General features: G+C 33.2%; 2 protein-coding genes, 1 long non-coding RNA gene and 1 other non-coding gene across 7 annotated transcripts; 2 read left to right on the top strand and 2 right to left on the bottom strand.

Moving 5' to 3' along the window:
- Positions 1-843: 843 nt before the first annotated feature.
- LOC105784700 (probable inactive ATP-dependent zinc metalloprotease FTSHI 5, chloroplastic) lies at positions 844-4243 on the bottom strand. Of its 4 annotated transcripts, none has more exons than XM_052634036.1 (4): positions 3906-4243; positions 3620-3709; positions 1560-1675; positions 844-1393 (listed from the first exon to the last, which is right to left on the bottom strand). In XM_052634036.1, exons 1-3 carry the CDS (start codon positions 4074-4076, stop codon positions 1586-1588), a joined length of 351 nt encoding a protein of 116 aa, XP_052489996.1. In that variant the 5' UTR covers positions 4077-4243; the 3' UTR covers positions 844-1393; positions 1560-1585. The 4 variants fall into 4 exon arrangements, with proteins under 4 accessions (XP_052489996.1, XP_052489994.1, XP_052489995.1 ...); XM_052634034.1 differs by having other exon boundaries at positions 844-1390; XM_052634035.1 differs by having other exon boundaries at positions 844-1675.
- LOC105784699 (uncharacterized) lies at positions 925-6349 on the top strand. Its single transcript, XM_052633875.1, has 4 exons — positions 925-1313; positions 4726-5064; positions 5151-5579; positions 6014-6349. Exons 2-4 carry the CDS (start codon positions 4726-4728, stop codon positions 6347-6349), a joined length of 1104 nt encoding a protein of 367 aa, XP_052489835.1. The 5' UTR covers positions 925-1313.
- Positions 6350-8938: 2589 nt separating this feature from the next.
- Positions 8939-13413, top strand: LOC128042394 (uncharacterized). The gene is made up of 2 exons (XR_008197726.1): positions 8939-9171; positions 12575-13413. It is a non-coding gene; the product is annotated as an uncharacterized LOC128042394 (long non-coding RNA).
- Positions 13414-14899: 1486 nt separating this feature from the next.
- Positions 14900-15005, bottom strand: LOC128042692 (small nucleolar RNA R71). The gene has a single exon (XR_008198205.1). It is a non-coding gene; the product is annotated as a small nucleolar RNA R71 (small nucleolar RNA).
- Between the last annotated feature and the right edge of the window lie 6986 nt (positions 15006-21991).

The following is a 21991-nucleotide window of genomic DNA, read 5'->3' as shown; positions in this document are numbered from 1 at the left end:
AACATAAAAAATAATAAAAAACTATACAATACTAACAAAATAATTTATCCTCATCATAATCCATTCTATTTAAAAATAATAATACCTTATCCTTCTTTTTTCTTCTCATTTCTTTCTTCCTTCTCACTCTCTTCTTCTCCACTGCTGCTTTTTTTTAACCGTTTCTCTTCTTCTCTACAAGGGGGACCATGGTTATAAGGTCCCCCAAATCTCTGGGGCCATTTTCCAGGGAGTGGTCACCAATGCTGCCTGTCAATGAGGCATGACTGGTGCTGCCTACCTATGTGGCACCATCCCCTTTGTATTTTTGTATTTTATGTCGTATTCCTATGTTTTAAAATCGAGTTTATACCAAAACCTATCATTTTGGGTGTCGCCAATCAGTATGGCACAACCCATTAAAATTTTGATTTTTTTACTAAAAAATATTCATTGTCAGAAAAAAATAAGGTGGTGCCATCTATGCACCAGGGGCGAAGTTGGAAATTTTTTTTAAGGGGGCCGAAATAAAATTTTAATTTTTAATAATTTTTATCTTTATATAATTGATCATGCATACCATTTTGGATTTTAATTATTTATTTTACATTATTGGTGTTAAAAATCCTCAAATGTGGTTTTGAACCCATAACTTTTGGGTTTGGAAAAAATCATTTTTGGAGTAAAATATTATTTTTTAACTCTCATTTATAATCCAATGCATGTTATGTAATATTTATACTGGATATACAGTTATGGTCCTATTAAAACTTATTTCAAATATATAACATTATATATTTGAATTTGTGAAAATTATTTTTTAATATTTAAAATATAGTTTATGTATTTTACAAACAAATCATATTAATTCCTTAAAAGTCATTATATTGGATTAGAGGAGTTTTATAAATGTTTTACTGGAGGCAGAGAAATCTAGTTTAGTGTGAGATTAAGGGTTCTTTAATCCGGTTGAAAAGCACTTTTACACCCAAAAGTGTTTTTGGGTGAAAAGTAACAGAGAACATATTTCATTTGGGGCCAGTACACTAGCTTTTCTGAAGTACTTTTGGGCAGATGAAAAAGCAGAAAATTTCTGCTTTTCCGGCCAAAAAGTGCTTCTTAACTGGTCCTTTACTTTTTTAGCCCCACACACAAACTACTGCTGCTTCTTAGCTGGTCTTTTACTTCTTTGCTCTCATCTCTTCTCTCGCTGGTTCTTTGTTCCTCTGCTGCTCCTTTGATCCTCTGCTGGTGCTGGTTCTTTGTTCTTCTGCTGGTGCTGGTGCTGGTTCTTTGTTCCTCTGCTGGTGCTTTGTTCCTCTTCTCCACCACCGGTGAGTTTATCTTTTTTTTTTCATAAGATGAGTTTTGTTGCCTGAACTTTTATGCATGATGAAACAGATGATATTGGCTGCTAAGATAATGGACAAAACAAATGATGTTAGCATAGGGTTTCTGGAATCAAAACCCAAATCGAAATTTAACCCTTTCTTTGTTTTGGCATGCTTTATTTATTTGGGGGTTGTAATCCATGCATTCATCCTAACAAAAACTAAAAATATTGAGTTAAAATAGAAAACCTATTTCTCTGGCTCTGTGTCTCTCTCTATCCGTATCCATCTGTTCTGAAAACCTGGATTCGATGTTCTACCACTCCCACCAAATACAGCAATCCCTTGATGCAATCTTTAAGTTCCTGTATAACAACAGACCAATCAAGGTGGTAAAGCACAAACCTTCACAAAGGAAACAGTTTCAAGTTCAATCCTTCTAATCTAACTTAAGGAAGCAAACCTTTCTTAAATGAATGTAAAGTTCAAGCTAAAAAGGCAAAAACCAGTCAATGAATTAATTAGAGCCTAGACTTCAGTCATTCTAATATACCAAAGTCCAAATCAATGTGACACAAAAAACACTTAAAAAGCATAATAGCTATATTTAATAGATTTTGTTTTCAGCAATAGGTTATTGCATTCTAATTCCACTAACAAGCCAAAGACAAGAAACATATAGTTCAAATTGGTCAGTTTTCAAATAGTTAAAACTTTTGAATATAATACTGGAAATTAATTTTCCAGTTTCCAAACATTTCTCAGCAACCAAACAGGACTTTATAATATCACAGTTATTGCAATTTTCAGTAATAGATTAAGAGTTTATGACATTCTTAACCCCATTGATAGGCCGAATATAAGAAACATATCGTCGAAATACTTCAAAACTGATTGGTTCGTATAATCTAATAATTCAAGTGAAGGATCTTTACAATGCACAGATTAATTTACATGCTCATGCTAACAAGTTAAAATGCAACATTTTTATAGTTGAATAGTTTAAAATAGTTTCAAATCACATTAACCTCAGAAATATATAACAGAGGACAGATATTATGTTCATGACATTGATTGCATAATTTTTCTTCCAGTTGATTACTGGTCTTCCATAAAATGGGAGAGATTGCTAAAACTATCCAAGTATATAATAGAGGACAAATATTATGTTCATATCTCTATACTTATGTCCGCATATGCATTAGACGCGAATACTTAAAGAAAAATAAAGAGAGAAAGCAACATTGTTTCACTCTATATTCTCAACTCTTTCCTTCTTGTGTCATATCATATGATCTTAAAATGATTACATGATACTAATATGAGAAGAACATTTTCTAGTTTGGCCCAGCTTCTAGAGTCTGTACATCAAAAAGCTCAACTAACACGAATATAGGGTTGGATCCTACAGGAGGGAAAGAAAAAGAAGAGCCATTGAGCTTCTGTAAAAGCTAAAAATTGGCTTTCCAAGCATAAAAACAGAAACTTGAAATCAAAATGTCTGAAAAATGCTGAACACTTTTTTGAAACTCTATTTCAAAGTACTATTGATCCATCCTTTTCAAATAGCTCTGTAAATGACTAATTAATTAAATATATCATCAAAGTGCCTATTCTTTTTACTGCAATAAATTGAGCTCCTTAACAGTTATTTATATCCAATTAAAGCCCTTAGCTGGATAAAAAATGCCATGTGGTTTAACACTTTGCATCTCTTTGCCAACTAAGATAAAATGGCACATAGAACTGATGGAGTGGGATAACATAGCATTAGTAGATGTGAAAAATATTTAAAACATATATTTTATACCTTATTTTTCTTTTTCATTAACACCATATGCCAAAAATTAAGTGTATGAAATTATTTTGTAATGTTCCCCAAAACAAACTAAAATCTAGGTGGTGTAGAACTCAACCTAGCTAACCTAAATCCCTAAATAAGAAGGCAATGTAAAATAAATTCAGAGGCTTCTAGAAGATCATAGCTGAATCTGCTGATTAAGAAACAATATTTAAGAAACAAAAGATATTATAATCATTTATTTTAAATATCAGCTTTCCACAACCTTATTAAAAACTAATGGAATAAAGGGAAAAAAGACCAGAAACTTGTAACCTTAACAATGCAGCATCGTTCAACACGATAACTACAACTGATTCCAGCTCCCAAGCACGGGAACGGACATTGTTCCTAAGTTTAGAGGTGTAGCCTAGCAAATATTGGTCCTATAATGTCAGAATGTTGCATAAAAACATAATCTCATAGAAAACTCCAGTTATTGAATACTTAAATTGTGTCAGAATTGAACCTTCATTCCATCAAAAGCAGTTCTTATAGGATCAATGCCAGCCTTTTTCTTGCGTTTGATCCTCCTCCACCTATAATTAAAATAGCCTTTCTGCAAACTAAGATAAAAACAATCTTAATACCAGACCACAAAAGTCCATTGTATAGAAAACAAATGCCTAACAAAGCCACAAGAAAACCTCTACCAAAACAGCATCATAAGAATTTGCACTCATAAAAACTCTGTAGTTATAACAAAAAAATAGAATAAAGTAAAAGGCAATATTAAAAAGGGAAGGAAATAATACCACTCTCCGCAGTTTTCTCATGTTTGGATATTTACGTATAGGTCCATAACCAAGAACTCCTGGAACTTTTCTTCTAAGGAAGCAGAATGCATGATACAAAATATATCCATAGATAGCACTTCGAATGAGAAACCAAACAAACCATTTAAAGTCATCTGTCCATAAATCCATTCCTAGGTTACAAACCAGGGTTTGGGCTAAGTCCCAAGCAATCTAAAGAGACATTTGGGAAGCAATTAGGTAAAAGAAGGGGAAAAAAAGAAGAAGATATAAAAGATGGGGGGAGAAAAATTTATCGAAGAGAATGAGAGAACGGCAGAGGAGGCGTGAGAGAAGAAAAGAATGTAAAAGGTCTTTTGACTGAGTTGATTTTTTTTTTTTGAAACAAAACTGAGTTAGATTTTCTTGAATGAAACAAAGGGACTAAAATCTCACAAATCACTTTAAAATTTATTCACAAGCAATAATAATTAATAATCATCTTAATTACAAACTATTTTTAATTACATAAATATTAATTACAAACTTATAATTACATAAATATTAATTACAAACTTGTGCCTATAAATGTTCATCAAGAGTAATTTTAGTATGTGTTCTGGTGATTTTTTTTCATTTTTTAATGATGGTAATGATAAAGTTATATCATTTTACCATGTTAATCAATTTATTGGATTATTTCATTATTATCATTATTACTGTTATTTGTTCATGTATATAGTTAAAATTTTGATACACATGTAAACATATATACTTATGTGACATTTGATTTTCTTGATTGCTTTACTGGCTGAAACGAATTTGTTCGTATACGCAATAGATGAGTGCTTCGGCTATTGAAGTTAGTGATGAAAAAGTAAAAGCAATGTGGGATAAGAGATTGATAGAAATATTTTGTGATATTTGTATTAAAGAGATATTGAAAGGCAACAGGCCTGGTACTCATTTCACAAGAGATGGATGGTTGAAAATAATGACAAACTTTGAGAAAGAAACGGGCAAGGGTTTTTCACAAAGACAATTTAAAAATAGGTGGGATGCCCTAAAAAAAGAATGGAAAGCTTGGAAAAAACTTAAAGGCGAAGATACTGGATTAGGGTGGAATCCTATAAAAAGAACCGTTGATGCATCGGATGAATGGTGGGAGAGTAGGCTCCAGGTACATTAATAATTCTAAATATTTTTTTTTCCTTATTTATGATGTTATTGATAATTATTGTTATTAAACTATCATTTTATATGTAGGTTGTGCCTGAAGCTAAAAACTTTAAAACATCGGGCATTGATCCTGAATTTGAAGGGAAGTTGGACCAAATGTTCATGGGGATAGTTGCAACAGGTGATAAAGCATGGGCACCTTCTTCTGGTACACTCCCTACTGATTTTTTGGAGGATGTTAACAATGAAATACCTGAAGAGAATGAAGAAGAAAATATGAGAAATGATGTTCACATTTTAAATGATGTTCACATTTCAAATGATGTTCAAATTGATGGAAACAGCAGAGAAAAGAAAAACCCCGAGATGTCAAGTTCACATTTTAAACTGGAAGAAAGAAATCCTCAAAGCAAATTGGAGGGTTGCAAGATTGTCCAATCAAATAGAAAAATTATGCAATGCGGTGACAAGATGAGTCAAGCCACATCTAGTTTGACTCTGTTATGGATCCATTTGGTATTCCACAGCGGTCAAAATGCTTGACAAAGATGTCGAAGAAGTTCCGAAGCTAGTCCGCTATACTTTTTCGCACTTAGATTATTGCTCAATAAGGACAAGCAAATTATGTTTTTATCAATTAATCCCAAGATTAGAGCTTTGTGGCTTAAGACGGAAATGGAGGATAGTTGAAAATTTTCTGATCTTATAGGGTTTAAAGCTATCTATTATGTGACTAAACAACAATGCTAAACTAGTTTTATCAATAGTTATTTATGTTTGGTTTTTGGATATTGAATTTATGTTCTACTTATTTATGTGAAATCTAGTTTTATTAAAAGTTGTTTATGTTTGGTCTTTAGATATTGAATTTATATTCTACTTATTTTTTACTAAATTAGTTTTATCAATAGTTGTTTATATGTGATTTTGGATATAAATTTTTTTCACAGGTGATGAGTACAGTCGATGATTATAGCGGTGATGAAAGTGACGATGAAAGGGAAAAGAAAGAGATTTTACAACGCATGGAATGTTTTAACCGATTATTTGTTGTTGCATCTTCTTCCGTGCAATTATATTACGAGAAGTATATATTGAGGCAACCATGCATGGATTCAAAACAATCAGGTGAGACATGGATCCGAGAGATCCTTGACGGTCACGAATCACGTTGTATGATTAATTTTAGGATGTCTAAAATGGTATTCACAAGTTTGCTGAGAGTTTTGGAGACAAGATACAACTTGCAAACTTCAAGAAACATATCTTCTACTAAAATGTTGTGAATTTTTTTATACATCTTGGGCACCGGTGCAAAAGTTTCCCAATGTCGAGAAAGATTTCAAAGGTCTGGATCAACAATAAGTCGACACTTTGCAGTTGTGCTTGAGAAAGTTTCAAGGATGGCCACTGATCTAATTGCACTCGAAGATCCTTTTTTTAGCTCAATACCCGAACAAATACGTAATGATTCTAGATATATGCCGCATTTTAAGGTTAAAATTTAATTTTATATTATTATATTTTAATATATTTGGTCGACTAAAAATATGCACGAGATTAATATTATTATTTGTTCAGGATTGCATAGGTGCAATTGATGGTACTCACATTATGCTATTCTTCCACCAAATGAACAAATTCCTATATTGGAAGAAAAGGTATCCCGACTCAAAATGTTATGGCGGTATGTGATTTTAATATGTGTTTCACATTTGTCATGGCTGGATGGGAATGATCGGCACATGACACTAGAATATTTCTTGATGCAATTCGAGATCCAAAATACAAATTTCCGCACCCTCCAAATGGTTAGATATTTTACTTATATGTGATTTTTTAAATAATAAAGTATAAGTTCTTTAATTGTTAATTTTTATTAAAAAAATCTTGAATTAATTGTTTGTTATATTATGACTTGTAGGAAAATATTATCTTGTTGATTCTGGGTATCCTCAAATGAAAGGTTATCTTGGACCATATAGAGGTCAGCGATATCATTTACGACTTAGTAGAGGTAGACCCAGATCTCGGTAAAGAAGAGGTATTCAATCATTCACATTCATCATTACGTAGTGTGATTGAACGAACTTTTGGTGTTTTGAAAAAAAAATGGGCCATTTTAAGGGATATGCCAAGTTATAGTTTTGAAAAGCAAACGATGATCGTTGTTGCTACAATGACGATACACAATTTTATCCGAAAACATGTCGGTCGAAATGATGCAGATTTTATGGAATACGAAGATATTAACTCGGCATATGAGAATAATATTGATTCAGAAAATGCGAATGGTCGAGAAAGTGATGATGATGACGACGACGACGATGATAGTGATGATGACGGTGAATCAAACAATTTTAGTGGTTTTGAAATGGAATTAACAAGAGATGCTATAGCTTCTAGTTTAATGAATTCACTTTAAATTGTAAATGCTATTGTAAAATTTTTAGTATTTATATTTGATATATAAATATTATCCCTTTTTAAAACTTCAATCCAAATATATGTAATATTTTAATTTGTTAGGTTTATGTTTTCTATGTTATGTTTACATATAATATGAGTTATATATTCAAATACATTTTAAAATAAAATAAGACAAATGTGTTAAAAGCATTAATTAAAAATAAAAATATTTTTTATAATAATACAATTGTGTCAATATCTAATTACAAATATTTAATTATTATATTTAAATATTTAAATATAGTTTATATATTCTAATTAAATTTAATAAATAAATAATTTTAATTACTTAGAAATATTTAAAATTAATATTATATATTAAAATATTAACAATAAGTTATAATAATTTTTTTTGATATTTTTGCTAAAATATCATAATATTAACTAATTTAAACATTATTTAAATACATATTTGTTACTTTATAATATCATGTCTAAAATGGACATTTTATTCTTCAAAAGCACTTTTTAACAGCAATGCCAAACACTCAAAATTTTCAAAAGTACTTCTCAAAAGCACTTCTGAAAAGCACTTTTCCACAACACTTTTGAAAAGCACTTTTCAAAAGCAATGAAGAACTGGCCCTAACTTTAGAAGAAATCAGTTATGCTCTTTTTTTGGATGAGAAGTCTCAAGGCACCGGGTTCGAATGGGGTGCTCTCACTACAGCAAATTAAGCTTTTAGCGGAGTTTTTAGTGGCGTTTGGATCAAAAAGGCCGTAAAGGTTGAACTTGTAACGGCGATTGTATTGAAAAAGCCACAAATATATACCATTAGTGGAGTTAACCGAAAAACACCGCAATAAGTCGTTATATAATGGCGTTAATGGAAATAGCGCCGCAAATAGTACATATTTAGCGACGTTTTATGCTACGCGCCGCAAAGTTACACCGAATGGGAGCAACGTTAGTGGCGTTTTTCCCATAAATGCCGCAAAAAGTAAAGCAATAGAAGCGTTTTTGCATAAACGCCACAAAAGGTTGAAAATGATAGCGACGTTTTTTTCATAAACACTGCTAAAGGTAAAGTAATAGCGGCATTTTGCCCATTAACGCCGCAAATAATTTTTAATTTTTATTGAAACGATATTGTTTTGATAGCTGGCCCCTAACTTTTATTCCCCCAATCATTTTCCCCAAATCCTTAACTTAGGGTGGGTTTGGATGGGCGATTGGGTGCGGTGCGGTGTGTTTAGTTTACTTTTTCTCTCCCGTTATAGTATCGCTACAGTATCTAATCTCACCGCCACCGCTATTTTTACATTAACCGCAGATAAACACACCGCTCATCCAAACTCACCCTTAGTATTTTCCCCAATTCCCTAACTTTGAAAAGGGGCTAAAAATTGAAATCTCTACAATATTCAAATGAACTCAGCTCGTGGTTGAAGGGTCAACGCTTTACCCTTTTCTCCACTTTTACCTTTGCCTTCAAAGTACTATGCTACAAAATCAGTACAATGAAATTCCCAAAAAGAATCCATAAAATATAAGCATTTTAAAGGTGGTTTTTTGTTTATATATATATATATATATATATACATATCTGTGTGGCCATCTCTTATCTCTTCTTAGTGGTTACTCTTACCCATTTCAAAGAACCCAGCTTCCCCCTCCCCAATTCCTTTTTATTTCAAGGTAATCTAATAAACTATTTTCTTTTCTGCTTTCGATTTTGTTTTCTAAATTTTTGTTTTAATTCTTGATTTTTTCTGTTCTTCATTTCTGAAATTTTGTTGGAACCAAATTTCCATTGTTTGATATGTTTATTTTGCTACTCTAGGTTTTTTTTTCCTTAATTTTTTTCATATTTTCTTTGTTAATTCCATTGATTTTAGTTAAGTTAGAGCTGAATTTGTTGTTGTTTTTAATCTAATTGTACTTGATTCCTTTTTCGCCTTTGGTATTGAAATTCCCCCTTTCTAGGGATTTGATGTTCTTGTTGGATTAATTTAATTTAATTTTCTTAAACATGAATATAATTATTGATATAACATCATATATTTATATATTACTTTCATATATAATTATATTTATGTAATTTTAAAATAAAACGATAGAGTTATTTTTAAATACGCACAATTAAAATAAAATTAAGATTTCATATATATACATTTACACGACACCACAAGCATAATGATGTTCAATTTTAAAATTTATCCTGTTATAAAATTATAAATTTTATTTATATTCTTTAATTAATTACTCAAATTCCTTGAAATTAATAATTATAATATTAAAAGTAATTTAATAAATTTAAATACACTAAAAATATAAAATTAATTTAACCTTTCCAAACCAAATGGCATTGAAAGATAAAAAGAAAAAGAAATATTGTAAGCAAAAGCCAAATAGAGCTTTGCTTCATTCATTCATCAGTTATATAGCATGGCAGTAACACAACAAAGCTAGTTAAAATACTTTCATTTCACTATATATATATACATACACACACATACACAAACCAAGCAACCATGGATACAATGAACCCTGGCTGCTTTATTCTAATAATAAAAACCCAAATACATCATATATTATTTAGATCAACTTCCATAATATGCTTAGTTTTTTTTCTTTTTTTCTCATTTACAATTGCTAGGGTTGCAAGTGCAGCTATCTCCATAAGTGCAATTAACAAAGTAATATCATGACATTTTTTAATAATTATCTCATTTCACTATTCTTGTTTTAGGAGTTATATGACTTTTTTAACTATTCTTGTTATAAGGATCCCTACAAAAGAAGTATTCGATAGACTCATTTGAATTGCCTAATCAAACAAATCCATTTTATAGCTCTCCTTAATTGCATTTGTAAGTACCTCTTGTTACTTACATGTTTTAATTTAATTGAATTAAAATTTGAAATTGCTTGTTTATTTGATTTGGTTGTGGTAAATTTATTACTTATATGTTTTATTTAGAAATAGAGAATTAGAAAACAACCGAATTAGATACTTGATATATATTATCTATTTTAGTACAATGACATGATTTAAATCTATTTAGAACACTTAAGTAACCGTAATTTATTATCAACTTTAAACTTCAAGAATTATGAAATGGATAAGAGTTGGATGGATTTGTCAAAGGTAAGCAACGACTATCGAAATGGAGTACAAACTTTTCTAAATTTTTCATTTCAAAATGCAAGCCAAGAGAATATGATTCTTTGCCCGTATAAGAAGTGTGGCAACATCAATTGGCATATTTGTGAAGTTGTCTACGAACATTTAATTGTTGATGGCTTTATTCGCGGGTATAAAAAATGGTTTTTCCATTGAGAGTGTACACCTCGTAGAACCTTTTCAACGATTAATTCGACTATCATCATAATGCTCACCATTAGTCTGTTAGAGAAGATGACATGGAGGGTATGTTGCGGGATGAATTTAATATGCATAGTCATGGTTTGCAAACGTTTCCACCTAAAATTATTGCATCTAATGATTGTGATATTGGTGGAAATACTTTTACCGAAACGAGAAGAAGTGCTGATCAAGTGCCAAATGGAAAAGCGACGAAAATCTACAAGTTACTTAATGAAATGAATGAAAAATTTTATGAGGGATCAAAATTTCCAAAATGTTTGGGAGGGTGGGCCAGAAACTCTTTTACACTGCTGTTATAGTTTTTGAGAGAAATGTTTCCGTTTGCAAAAATCCTTCATTCATGCAAAGATATGAAGAAAGTAATAAAGGATTTAGGCATTGGGTACGACAAAATTCATAGTTGCCCAAATGACTGCATGCCGTATTGGGGTGATCGGAAAAACCAACAGTCCTGTCATGTTTGTAGTAAATCCCATTAGATGAATAGGAATGTAGAAGATGTGAATGAGGATGAAGGTGAGGCACAGTCAAGAAAGAAGCTAGTAAAGATTTTGCGATATTTTCCACTAATACCAAGGCTTCAAAGGCTTTTCATGTCGTCAAAGATAGCCGAGTCTATGAGGTGGCATGATGATGAACGAACTGATGATGGATTATTAAGGCATCCTGCGGATTCTGTAGCTTGGAAATCATTTGACAGTAAATTCACAAGCTTTGCAAGCGATCCTCGGAATATGAGGCTTGGGCTAGCATCTGATGGATTTAATCCTTTTAAAATCATGAGTACTTCGTACAGTACTTGACCTGTAGTGTTTGTTCCTTACAATTTGCCTCTGTGGATTTGCATGAAACAATATTCTTTTATCTTATTTATGATTATCCCTAGAGAGAAAGGTCCCAGGGAATGATGTTGGCATTTATATGTAGCCACTTATTGAAGAGTTGAAATAGTTATGGGTGGGTGTTGAAACATATGATGTCTTGAGAAAGGAGAACTTTTATTTGCGTGTAGCTTTGTTGTGGACTATTAATGATTTCCCGGCTTTTGCCAATTTATCTAGTGGGAGTACCAAAGGACGTTATGCTTGTCCTTATTGTGCTGCACAAACATGTTCGAAGTGGTTGTATAATGGGAAGAAGTTCTCTTATATGGGACATCATCGATGGGTGGATGGAAATCATAGATTTTGATTTTAGAGCACTCTATTTGATGGTACTGAAGAGTTTAGAGAAGCTCATGAGCAGACCAATGGATCTAAAATCTTGTTCATGTTAAAAGATATCAATTTCAGTTATGGACAGATGAATCAACCACCCAACACACAAACAAAGAAAAGACCGAGGGAGGCGTATGTTGGCGATGTTGACTGACAGAGTAATGATGAATCTGATAAAGAGGATGATCCTAATGAGATGGACTTGTGGAAAAAAAGAAGTATTTTTTTTATTTTTCTTATTGGGAGCATCACATTTTCCGGCACAATCTTGATGTCATGCATATTGAAAAGAATGTTTGTGAGAACATGGAAACACGGAAATATACACAATTTTTCATGTTCTTTTTAACTCAAACTCATGCAGTTTCGGTAAAATTCTTGTCGAAAAATCTATAATTATTATAAAATAATTAAATTGCACTCAAATTATGGGCATGTTGAATTTTAATTAATTTCATATCAAATTTTGATTAATTTTGATTATTTTCGACAGATTTGCACAAAGGGCGAAAAGAGGCTCGACAAGCATTGTTAGAAGTACAAAATCGACAAGCAATTTTGAAGCATCAAGGTGAATTTATTTTTTAGCCTAAGACAGTCCAAATTATGTGTATTAATTCATAATATAATTAATTTTAATTTTAATCCAATTTAATTTGGGTTAAATAAATTATTATTAATTAATTATGAAAAGTGGCCCAGTTGAGCTGAATCAAAAAAACCAATCCAACCAAGCACTGGGCAGCTCAAAACCGTCCCACATGCTGACCCAATCAGCTTGTTTGGCTGATTGTTTGGCTTGCAAAATGGCCCTTGAAGACTCCTTCAATTTGCATTCAAACCCCTCCACTATTCATGCCTTTTAAGATTTGGCCCTACCTAAAAATAGCATGTTTGAAATCTTCAAACATGCCACATGTGTGGCTGGCCATGGGGGAGTCTTTGGCTGCTAATTTTGGCTATTTTTAGCAGCCTTATCGACCTATAAATACCCCTTTGGGTGCTCACTTCAAACACATCTCAAAACCATTCATTATTCACTTTTCTCTCTTCATTATTCTTCATTTTCTTCCCCATTGCCTTACCGATTTCACCTCTTGAAAAAGAGTCATTCAACCACCATTTGGAGTAGCATTCAAGTGTTCGTGGAAGCCTCGATTCAACAAGAACAAGCATAGAAGAAGGAGCAGAGCAAACTAGTCAAGCCTCAGAGAAACACTGGATTTGATTCTTGTTTCTTATCCTTTTAATTTAATTATTGTTGTTATGAACATATCTATGAATATTTATGATGTTGATATGTTTAATTTAATTAATATGGCTTAAATTTAATTCGTAATAGGTTGATTGCATTTCATCTACTTGGGTTATTAAAATTGCCTCGGTAAAATGTTTGATTAAGTAAAACCATGACTAAATTAATCTTGCATTACAATTGTAAGGTAACTAATGAATTAATTATTTAAACAGATTGAAATTGTAATTAATTGACATGATAATTAATCGGTGCATGTTTAATCATCTAAGTTAGCTAAGGGTTAAATTAGCAACGGTATCTAACAATACATTAGCCTTGCATAACTTGCAAGATTATTATGATCTGTTTCAAAGTAGAAATACAATGTTACCTCGCGTAATATTTTATGTGCTTATGAGATTGAATTAATTGTTTGATTTGACATAGAGATATGTACAAGAGATTATTTTAATTTCATAAGTATGTATGTGCATTAACACATTTGCTTATTAAATATTATTTAATCGGTTGAATTGACATAGAGATATAGTCAAGAGAAAATGGATTTTGGTAGGTAAATATGTTCATAAGTTAGCAAATTACCGAGTTGCCATGAATTTAGTTGTAACAACATAAACATGAGTTTAATAATTCTAAGTTAAGAAATGTAAATAATCTAGCACAAATATGTCATCTTGATTAAAATCATCTTTTGAAATTGGGCATTGGAACTTTTATTTTATTTTTATTTATTTTACTTAGTTAAAATCCTAGTTTTTAATGACCTCCTCAAATCAAAATATTTTTCTTCACCAAAGTGTTTTTAATTGCATTCATAAATAATTCTTTTCACTGTCCCTGTGCGTACGATGACTCGATATTTACTTGTCACTTTTTTACTTGTTGCGATTGTGTATACTTGCACATTTTCGATGTTCCATGTTTTTGGCGCCGTTGCCGGGGACTGTTTTTAAAAGTTATTATTTGTGAATTTGTTATTTTTGCATTTTGATTTATTTTTTGTTCAATTTTAACGTAATTAATTTTTCTGTGTTTATTTCAAGTGTTTATAAGTATTGACCGAATTATCGATTTACTCCCAGTAGACCCTGAGATAGAAAGAACTTTTTGACAATGAAGAAGACAAACAAGTCAGAGAAAGACCGAAGAGATAAACTTCGAAAATCGGAATTAAGGAAACGGAGCAAACCCTGCTCAAAATCCTATCCTTATCGCTGATGATAGGGATAGAGCTCTAAGAAAGTATGTCGTGCCAGTGTTTCATGATCTTAATCCTGGTATTAGGAGACCTGAAATTGAGGATGCTTCAGATAGTGGGCCAATTCAGTGGAATTCCTATCGAAGATCCTCACCTACACTTAAGACTATTTATGGAGGTAAGCGATTCTTTCAAGTTAACCGGAGTACCCGAAGATGCACTACGATTGAAGTTATTCCCATATTCACTAAGGGACAGAGCTCGAGCCTAATTGAACTCATTGTCACCAAATTTAATTTCCACATGGCAAGAGTTAGTAGAAAGATTCCTCATGAAGTATTTCCCGCCTAACAAGAATGCTAAGTGGAGGAATGAGATCACTGCTTTCCAACAAATGGGTGATGAGTCCTTGTATGAGGCATGGGAAATGTACAAATAATTATTACGAAAGTACCCTCATCACAGAATCCCACATTGCATCCAACTTGAGACGTTTTATAATGGCATCAATGCTCACACGAGGATGGTAGTGGACACTTCTGCTAATGGTGCTATCATTTCTAAGTCTTATAATGAGGCTTATGAAATCATCGAGAGGATTGCCAGTAACAATTATCAATGGCCAACCAATCGAGCAGCATCTGGAAGACGAGTCACTGGAATACATGAAGTAGATGCTTTCACTTCACTCGCATCTCAGGTATCCTCGATTTCCTCAATCCTTAAAAATTTTACCACTAATGGGTTTAATAGTTTTGCAGCACAACCACTGAATCAATTTAAAAATGTAACTTATGTTTATTGAAGGGAAGGGTATTTGTTCGAAGAATGTCCATCGAACCCAGAATCTGTGTATTACATGGGTAACCAGAACCAAAATCGAGGAAGGCAAGGACTACAATCTAATTCCTATAACTCATTGTGGTGAAACCACCCTAATTTCTCCTAAAGTAACCAAGGGGCTGGACCCAGTAACACATACGCCCAACCTAGACCGACCCAGCCACCTATTTTTACCTAACAAGTTCAAAAACAACCTCAAGTTGAACCATCCAATGGCTTAGAAAACTTGTTGAAGGTATACATAGTCAAGAATGATGCCTTAATCCAAAGCCGAGCAGCTATATTAAAAAGCTTGGAAAACCAAATAGACCAGCTTGCAACTGAACTCAGAAACTGACCACAAGGTGCTTTACCTAGTGATACAGAGAATTCGAGGAATCCAGGGAAGGAGCATTGTAAAGCATTGACATTGAGGAGCGGAAAGACATTAGAGCCCAACACCGTTGAAGTTGAAAAGGAGGCAGTTGATGCTCAAGACTTAGAGGAGGTTCAATCGACTGGTAAAATTTCAATTTCACCGGAACCTGAATCTGTAAAATCCGTTAAGGTAACTTCTAAACCAACTAATTCTGATAAACTAACAACTTCGTTAGATGAAAAATAACCACAGAAGACAAATCAACTAGTTCAAGTAAAGAAGCCTCCACCACCCTACCCTCAAAAACTTCAGAAGCAGAAGCAGGAAGTTCAATTTAAGAAGTTCCTAGACGTACTCAAGCAACTTCATATCAACATCCCATTGGTTGAAGCACTTGAACAAATGTTGAACTACATCAAATTCATGAAGGATATCCTATCAAAAAAATGAAGACTTGGAGAATATGAGACGGTAGCCCTGACAAAGGAATGCAGTGCATATCTTTAAGACAAAGTACCCCCAAAATTGAAAGATCCTGGATGTTTTACCATACCTTGCAACACTGGAGCAACATTTTGTGGTAAGACACTATGTGATTTGGGTGCGAGTATCAACTTGATGCCCATGTCAATATTTAGGAAGTTTGGTATAGGTGAAGTTATACCTACTATGGTTACACTTCAATTAGCAGATTGATCCTTAGCACATCCACAAGGAAAAATCAAGGATGTATTTCTACATGTAGAAAATTTTATTTTTCTTGCTAACTTTGTTATTCTAGACTTTGAAGCAAACAAAGAAGTGTCAATCATCCTATGAAGGCCTTTCCTAGCAACTGGAATGACCCTTTATTGATGTGCAGAAGGGTGAGCTTACTATGCGTGTTTAGGACGACCAGGTAACATTTAATTTTTTTAAGTCTATGCGATTTCCTGACACAATTGATGATTGTTCAACAGTTTTCGATTTATATGAATTAATCATGGAAAAGGAACTCAACTATATTGAGGACCTATTGGAACAAATTTTAACATCAGACCCTCCAAGTGATGAAAAGGATTTAATTTGCAATCCTACTTTGAATCAATCATGGAAAAGGAACTCAACTATGTTGAGAACCTATTGGAACAAATTTTGACATCAGACCCTCCAAGTGATGAAAAGGATTTAATCCGCAATCCTGCTTTGAATCTTTGGAGTTAGAGAATAGGGATTATGCCCAACCAAAAGCGTCAATTGAGAAGCCACCTAAATTAGAACTCAAGGTACTTCCCTCACATTTAAAATATGTTTATTTAGGTCACACTTCTACATTCCTTGTGATTGTTTCAGCGGAGTTAACCATTGAGCAAAAAGAGAAACTCATCCTAGTATTGAAATAATTCAAGAAGGCTATCGGATGGACTATAGCCTATATTCGCGGCATTAGTCCATTTGTATGCACACACAAGATCATCATGGAAGATGGCGAGAAAGGGACGATTGATGGACAATGAAGACTGAACCCTATCATGAAGGACGTGGTAAAGAAAGAAATCATCAAGTGGTTAGATACGGGTATAATTTACACTATCTCAGATAGTTCGTAGGTAAGTCTAGTCAAGTGCGTGCCAAAGAAAGAAGGTATTACGGTAATTGAAAACGAGAATAATGAGTTGATACCGACTAGAACAATTACAGGATGGAGAAATTGCATCGATTACTAGAAGTTGAACAAGGCAACTAGGAAAGATCACTTTCCTTTACCGTTTTTGGACCAAATGCTGGATAGACTCACAGGGTGAGACTATTACTATTTTCTCAATGGATATTCGGGGTATAATCAAACTACAGTAGCATCGGAAGATCAACACAAGACAACATTCACCTGCCCGTATGGTACATTTGCATTTAGACGCATGCCATTTGGTTTATGTAATGCACCTACTACATTTCAAAGATGTATGATGTCTATTTTTACTGATATAGTTGAGAAATACTTAGAAGTATTTATAGATGATTTTTCAGTATTTGGAGATACATATGATGATTGCTTAGCCAATCTAGCCAAGGTACTAAGGTGATGCGAAGAAACAAACCTTATACTCAACTAGGAAAAGTTTCATTTCATGGTATGAGAAGGTATTGTTCTAGGGCGTCGGATAACAAGACATGGAATCAAGGTAGATAAAGCAAAGGTAGACATTGTTGTGAAACTACCAACTCCAACATCTGTAAAGAGTGTTAGGAGCTTTTTGGGCCATGCCGGTTTCTATTGAAGATTTATTAAGGAATTCTCCAAAATTGATAAACCCTTATGCAAATTGTTGGAGAAGGACACGGCGTTCAAATTTGATGAGGAGTGCTTAAGAGCTTTCAAAGATTTGAAGAGTAGGTTAGTTTCAGCACCCATAATTGTCACACCAGATTGGGATTTGCAATTTGAATTGATGTGTGACGCAAGTGACTTCGCGATAGGATCTGTCATGGTCCAGCAAAGGAACAAAGTATTACATCTTATTTACTATGCAAGTTAGACTCTGACATGAGCTCAACTAAATTATACAGTAACAAAGAAAGAGTTACTTGCTATTGTGTTTGCTTTTGATAAGTTTTGATCCTATCTTGTAGGTACCAAAGTGACAGACTATATGGACCATTCGACAATTAAGTATTTACTTGCCAAGAAAGACACTAAGGCGAGACTGATCTGATGGGTACTTCTACTTCAAGAGTTCGATCTAGAAATTCAAGATCGAAAGGGAGTAAAAAAACAAATAGCAGATCACTTGTCCAGATTGGAGCCGCAAGAAGGGAATTCTCCATTTATACCCATTCAGGAGACATTTCTAGATAAACACATACTGAAGGTAAATCATGTCCATAATACCCCTTGTTTTGCTGATATTGCCAACTATTTAGCTTGTGGTTTGATGCCATTGATAAGATGTATCATCAAAAGAAAAAGTTTCTTCACGATGTGAAGTACTATTTCTGGAAAGAACCATACTTATTTAAAAAGTGTACAGATCAAATAATCAGGAGATGCGTGGCAGAAGATGAAGTACATAAGATTCTATATCATTGCCACTCACCTCCGAGTGGAGGACACTTCGAAGGTACGCGTACTGCAGCCAAAGTATTACAAGCCAGATTCTTTTGGCTAACATTGATCAAAGACGCATATGCTTACGTAAAGAGTTGTGATCGATGTCAAAGGGTTGGAAACATCACCAACATAAATGAGATGCCCCGAACAAACATCATTGAGGTAGAATTATTTGATGTTTGGGTATTGACTTTCTTGGTCCTTTCCCTCCATCTTTTGGTCACAACTACATATTGGTAGTAGTAGACTACGTGTCTAAGTGGGTTGTGGCCGAGGCATATCCGATAAACGATGCTAAGGTTGTGATGAAGGTTTTGAAGAAGCATGTGTTCACAAAGTTTGGAACCCTGAGAGCTATCATTAGTGATGAAGGGTCCCATTTTGTGAAAAAATGGTTGAAATGGTTACTCGACAAACATAGAGTAAAGCACAAGGTTCCCACAACTTACTATCCCCAGACAAATGGGCAAGTTGAACTGGCAAACATAGAGATCAAAGGTATACTCGAGAAGGTAGTTTGCCCGAACTGATGAGATTGGTCCAAAAGATTCGACGACGCTTTATTGGCCTACAGGACAACATACAAGACACCTTTAGGAATGTCACCCTATAAGTTGGTCTTTGGGAAAGCCTGTCATCTGCCCTTGGAGTTAGAGCACAAAGCTTACTAGGCTCTCCAACAACTTAACTTGGATCTTAAGCTTACTAAAGAGAAACAAATGCTTCAACTCAATTAGTTAGAAGAATTATGAATGTTCTCATACGAGAATGTCAAATTACTCAAGGAAAGACTTGAGAGATGGCATGACAAGCACATTCGAGTTCGAGAATTTGAAGTGGGTCAGCAAGTCTTGTTATTCAATTCCAGATTAAGGTTCTTTCCAGGTAAGTTAAAATCACGTTGGTCCGGTCTATTTACGATTCACCATGTTTATCCATATTGAGTTGTCGAACTTCAAAGTAAGGGAGGTAATTTTCAAGTCAATGCTCAGCGCTTAAAACAGTACTGGGGGGATAAAATTGAACGGGATCAAATCTCGTTCATTTTATCAGATATTTAATTTTTTTTCTTTTTCTTTTTAAATTAATGATTTAAGGTATATTTTCGGGATTAGTATGTTTAAATAAATTCTGTCTAGGACGTTGGAACTTAAGCGGGACCATTTTTGACCCTTCCAATCTTTCCTGTGAATTGATTTTAACATAATCTTCCGAGAAATTATTCCCTAAATGGCAAAACAAATTTTTAGTTTTTCAAATAAAAAGGTCAATTTTGATCCAAGTTTTAATTGCAACTCAATTTCAAATTTTCTTTAAGTCTAGGTACTTAATTGAACTATTTTCAAAATTTGGTTGCTCTTTTGTAAATATTAAAAATTAGATGCCTCTTTTCTAAATATTTTCAAAAGGCATCTAGAATAATTTTTTAATTTAATTTAATAAATAAGATAACAATAACTAGTATATAATTATATTTATTATAATATATATTAATTATTATCAACTTTGCATAGAATTAGGATTAGTTTAAATTTGATCATATTTTAGTTAATAAGTTTTTATTTTAATAAATTAATAGCAAATAATAATTTAATTTACATTATATTAATTATTAATTTTTCTAAGAATTCTAATTGAACTCCTACTCCATTCACTATAAATTTCACTCACCTTTTCTATTCTTTTTTTTTCACTCATCCCTCCATCAATCCTAGCATCCAAAACCCACCAAGTACCAAATCACCTAGTGCCAAACTCTCTAGCTGCAACACCACCTAGCTCCACACGGCACCCTTATGCCTAGTAGTAGACCCATTCGGCCAGTAGCCCATGCACGCACCCAACAACTCACACCGCTACTGTCGCTCGCGCTAGACCTACTCTTACGCACCCGCTCGCACACGCCAATGCACCAGCCCTACTGCTCCTCTGATAGTGCCGCCTGCTACCCGCGCATCTACTCCCACCACGCCTTGCTACTCGTACCAACACCCTTGCCTATCGCACCACACCATCAAGACACTCTACAACCATTCCTAAACCAACCTCTTTTGCTTTATATTTATTTTCTTCGAGTTCTTAACTTCTATAAAAAGGTTGTAAGACAAAGTTTTCTCCTAAATTTCAATTTTATTTAATTATTTAAAATTTAAAATTATTTAATTAATAATATTTTATACTAATTAAATTTTTGAGAAAATATTTTTTCTATCTTATGATCAGGTTAATCATGCCTCGCAAAAGAACTCATGTCTCTGCTCAAATTGACGAATCACAAAAGAAATTCCACTGTGAAGAAGCCAAAGTAAGATACGAAAGTGTTTTCAAGAATCAAAAGATGCACCCAGAAAAAGGCTTTACGCTGAAAGAAAGCAACTATATCGATTTCATGGCGCGCATTCGACAAATTGTTGAAGCTCTCAATTGGGAGTTATTTTGTGAGCAAAGACTCAGTGCCGATGAGAAGTTAGTTCGTGAATTTTACGTGAATTTGACCTCGAGCGAATTGACAGAAGTTTTTGTTCGCGGAATCAAGGTACCAATAACCTCAAATGCTATTAATGAATTCTTTGAATTACTTGATTTCGAAGATGACGAATATTCTTGTAACACCCCTAACCCGTCTCCGTCGCCGAATTAGGTTTACGAGGCATTACCGAACAAACACAACCATTTTTTTTAACCAAACTGATCACATCATGAAAATTTAATTACTTTCGCATAGCTATTATAATTTACAATCAAAATGTAATTAACATCGTACTCAAACCTATACATGCCATAAGATTAAGTTCAAATATTTAACAAAATACAAAAAGAAGTCGATAGTGTGATGGACTATGCTGATGATCCCCGAGCTCGTAACGCATCTCCAAAATCTATAAAATCAAATGGACGAAAACAAACAAAGTAAGCTTTTATAGCTTAGTAAGTCTATAGCATAACAACAAAAATATATATATATTAACAATTACTTATAGACAAATGCATACATAATTATCAACAATTAAAACCGAATGTATATACACTTTATTACTTGCACACTTTCGAATTCACATATGTACTTATCATGTGCATAAAATTGATCATACTCATATATACCAATCACATATTATATTCGTTTGTATATATATAGACTCATTTGAATTTATACACGAATACATA

Source organism: Gossypium raimondii, chromosome 7 (genome assembly GCF_025698545.1).
Source record: "Gossypium raimondii isolate GPD5lz chromosome 7, ASM2569854v1, whole genome shotgun sequence".
Lineage (NCBI taxonomy): Eukaryota > Viridiplantae > Streptophyta > Magnoliopsida > Malvales > Malvaceae > Gossypium > Gossypium raimondii.
The sequence above is the reverse complement of the archived record's forward strand: the minus strand, read 5'-3'. Positions and strand labels throughout refer to the sequence as shown.

Coding starts and splice junctions, on each gene's coding strand:
- LOC105784700 (XM_052634035.1), bottom strand. CDS start 4,076: ATGGATTTATGGACAGATGACTTTAAATGGTTTGTTTGGTTTCTCATT. Junction 3,710..3,905: donor TGAGAAAACTGCGGAGAGTG/GTATTATTTCCT, acceptor CTTAGTTTGCAG/AAAGGCTATTTTAATTATAG. Junction 1,676..3,619: donor CTGCTTTTGATGGAATGAAG/GTTCAATTCTGA, acceptor GTTGTTATACAG/GAACTTAAAGATTGCATCAA.
- LOC105784699 (XM_052633875.1), top strand. CDS start 4,726: ATGAGTGCTTCGGCTATTGAAGTTAGTGATGAAAAAGTAAAAGCAATG. Junction 5,065..5,150: donor GGTGGGAGAGTAGGCTCCAG/GTACATTAATAA, acceptor TTTTATATGTAG/GTTGTGCCTGAAGCTAAAAA. Junction 5,580..6,013: donor CTCTGTTATGGATCCATTTG/GTATTCCACAGC, acceptor TTTTTTTCACAG/GTGATGAGTACAGTCGATGA.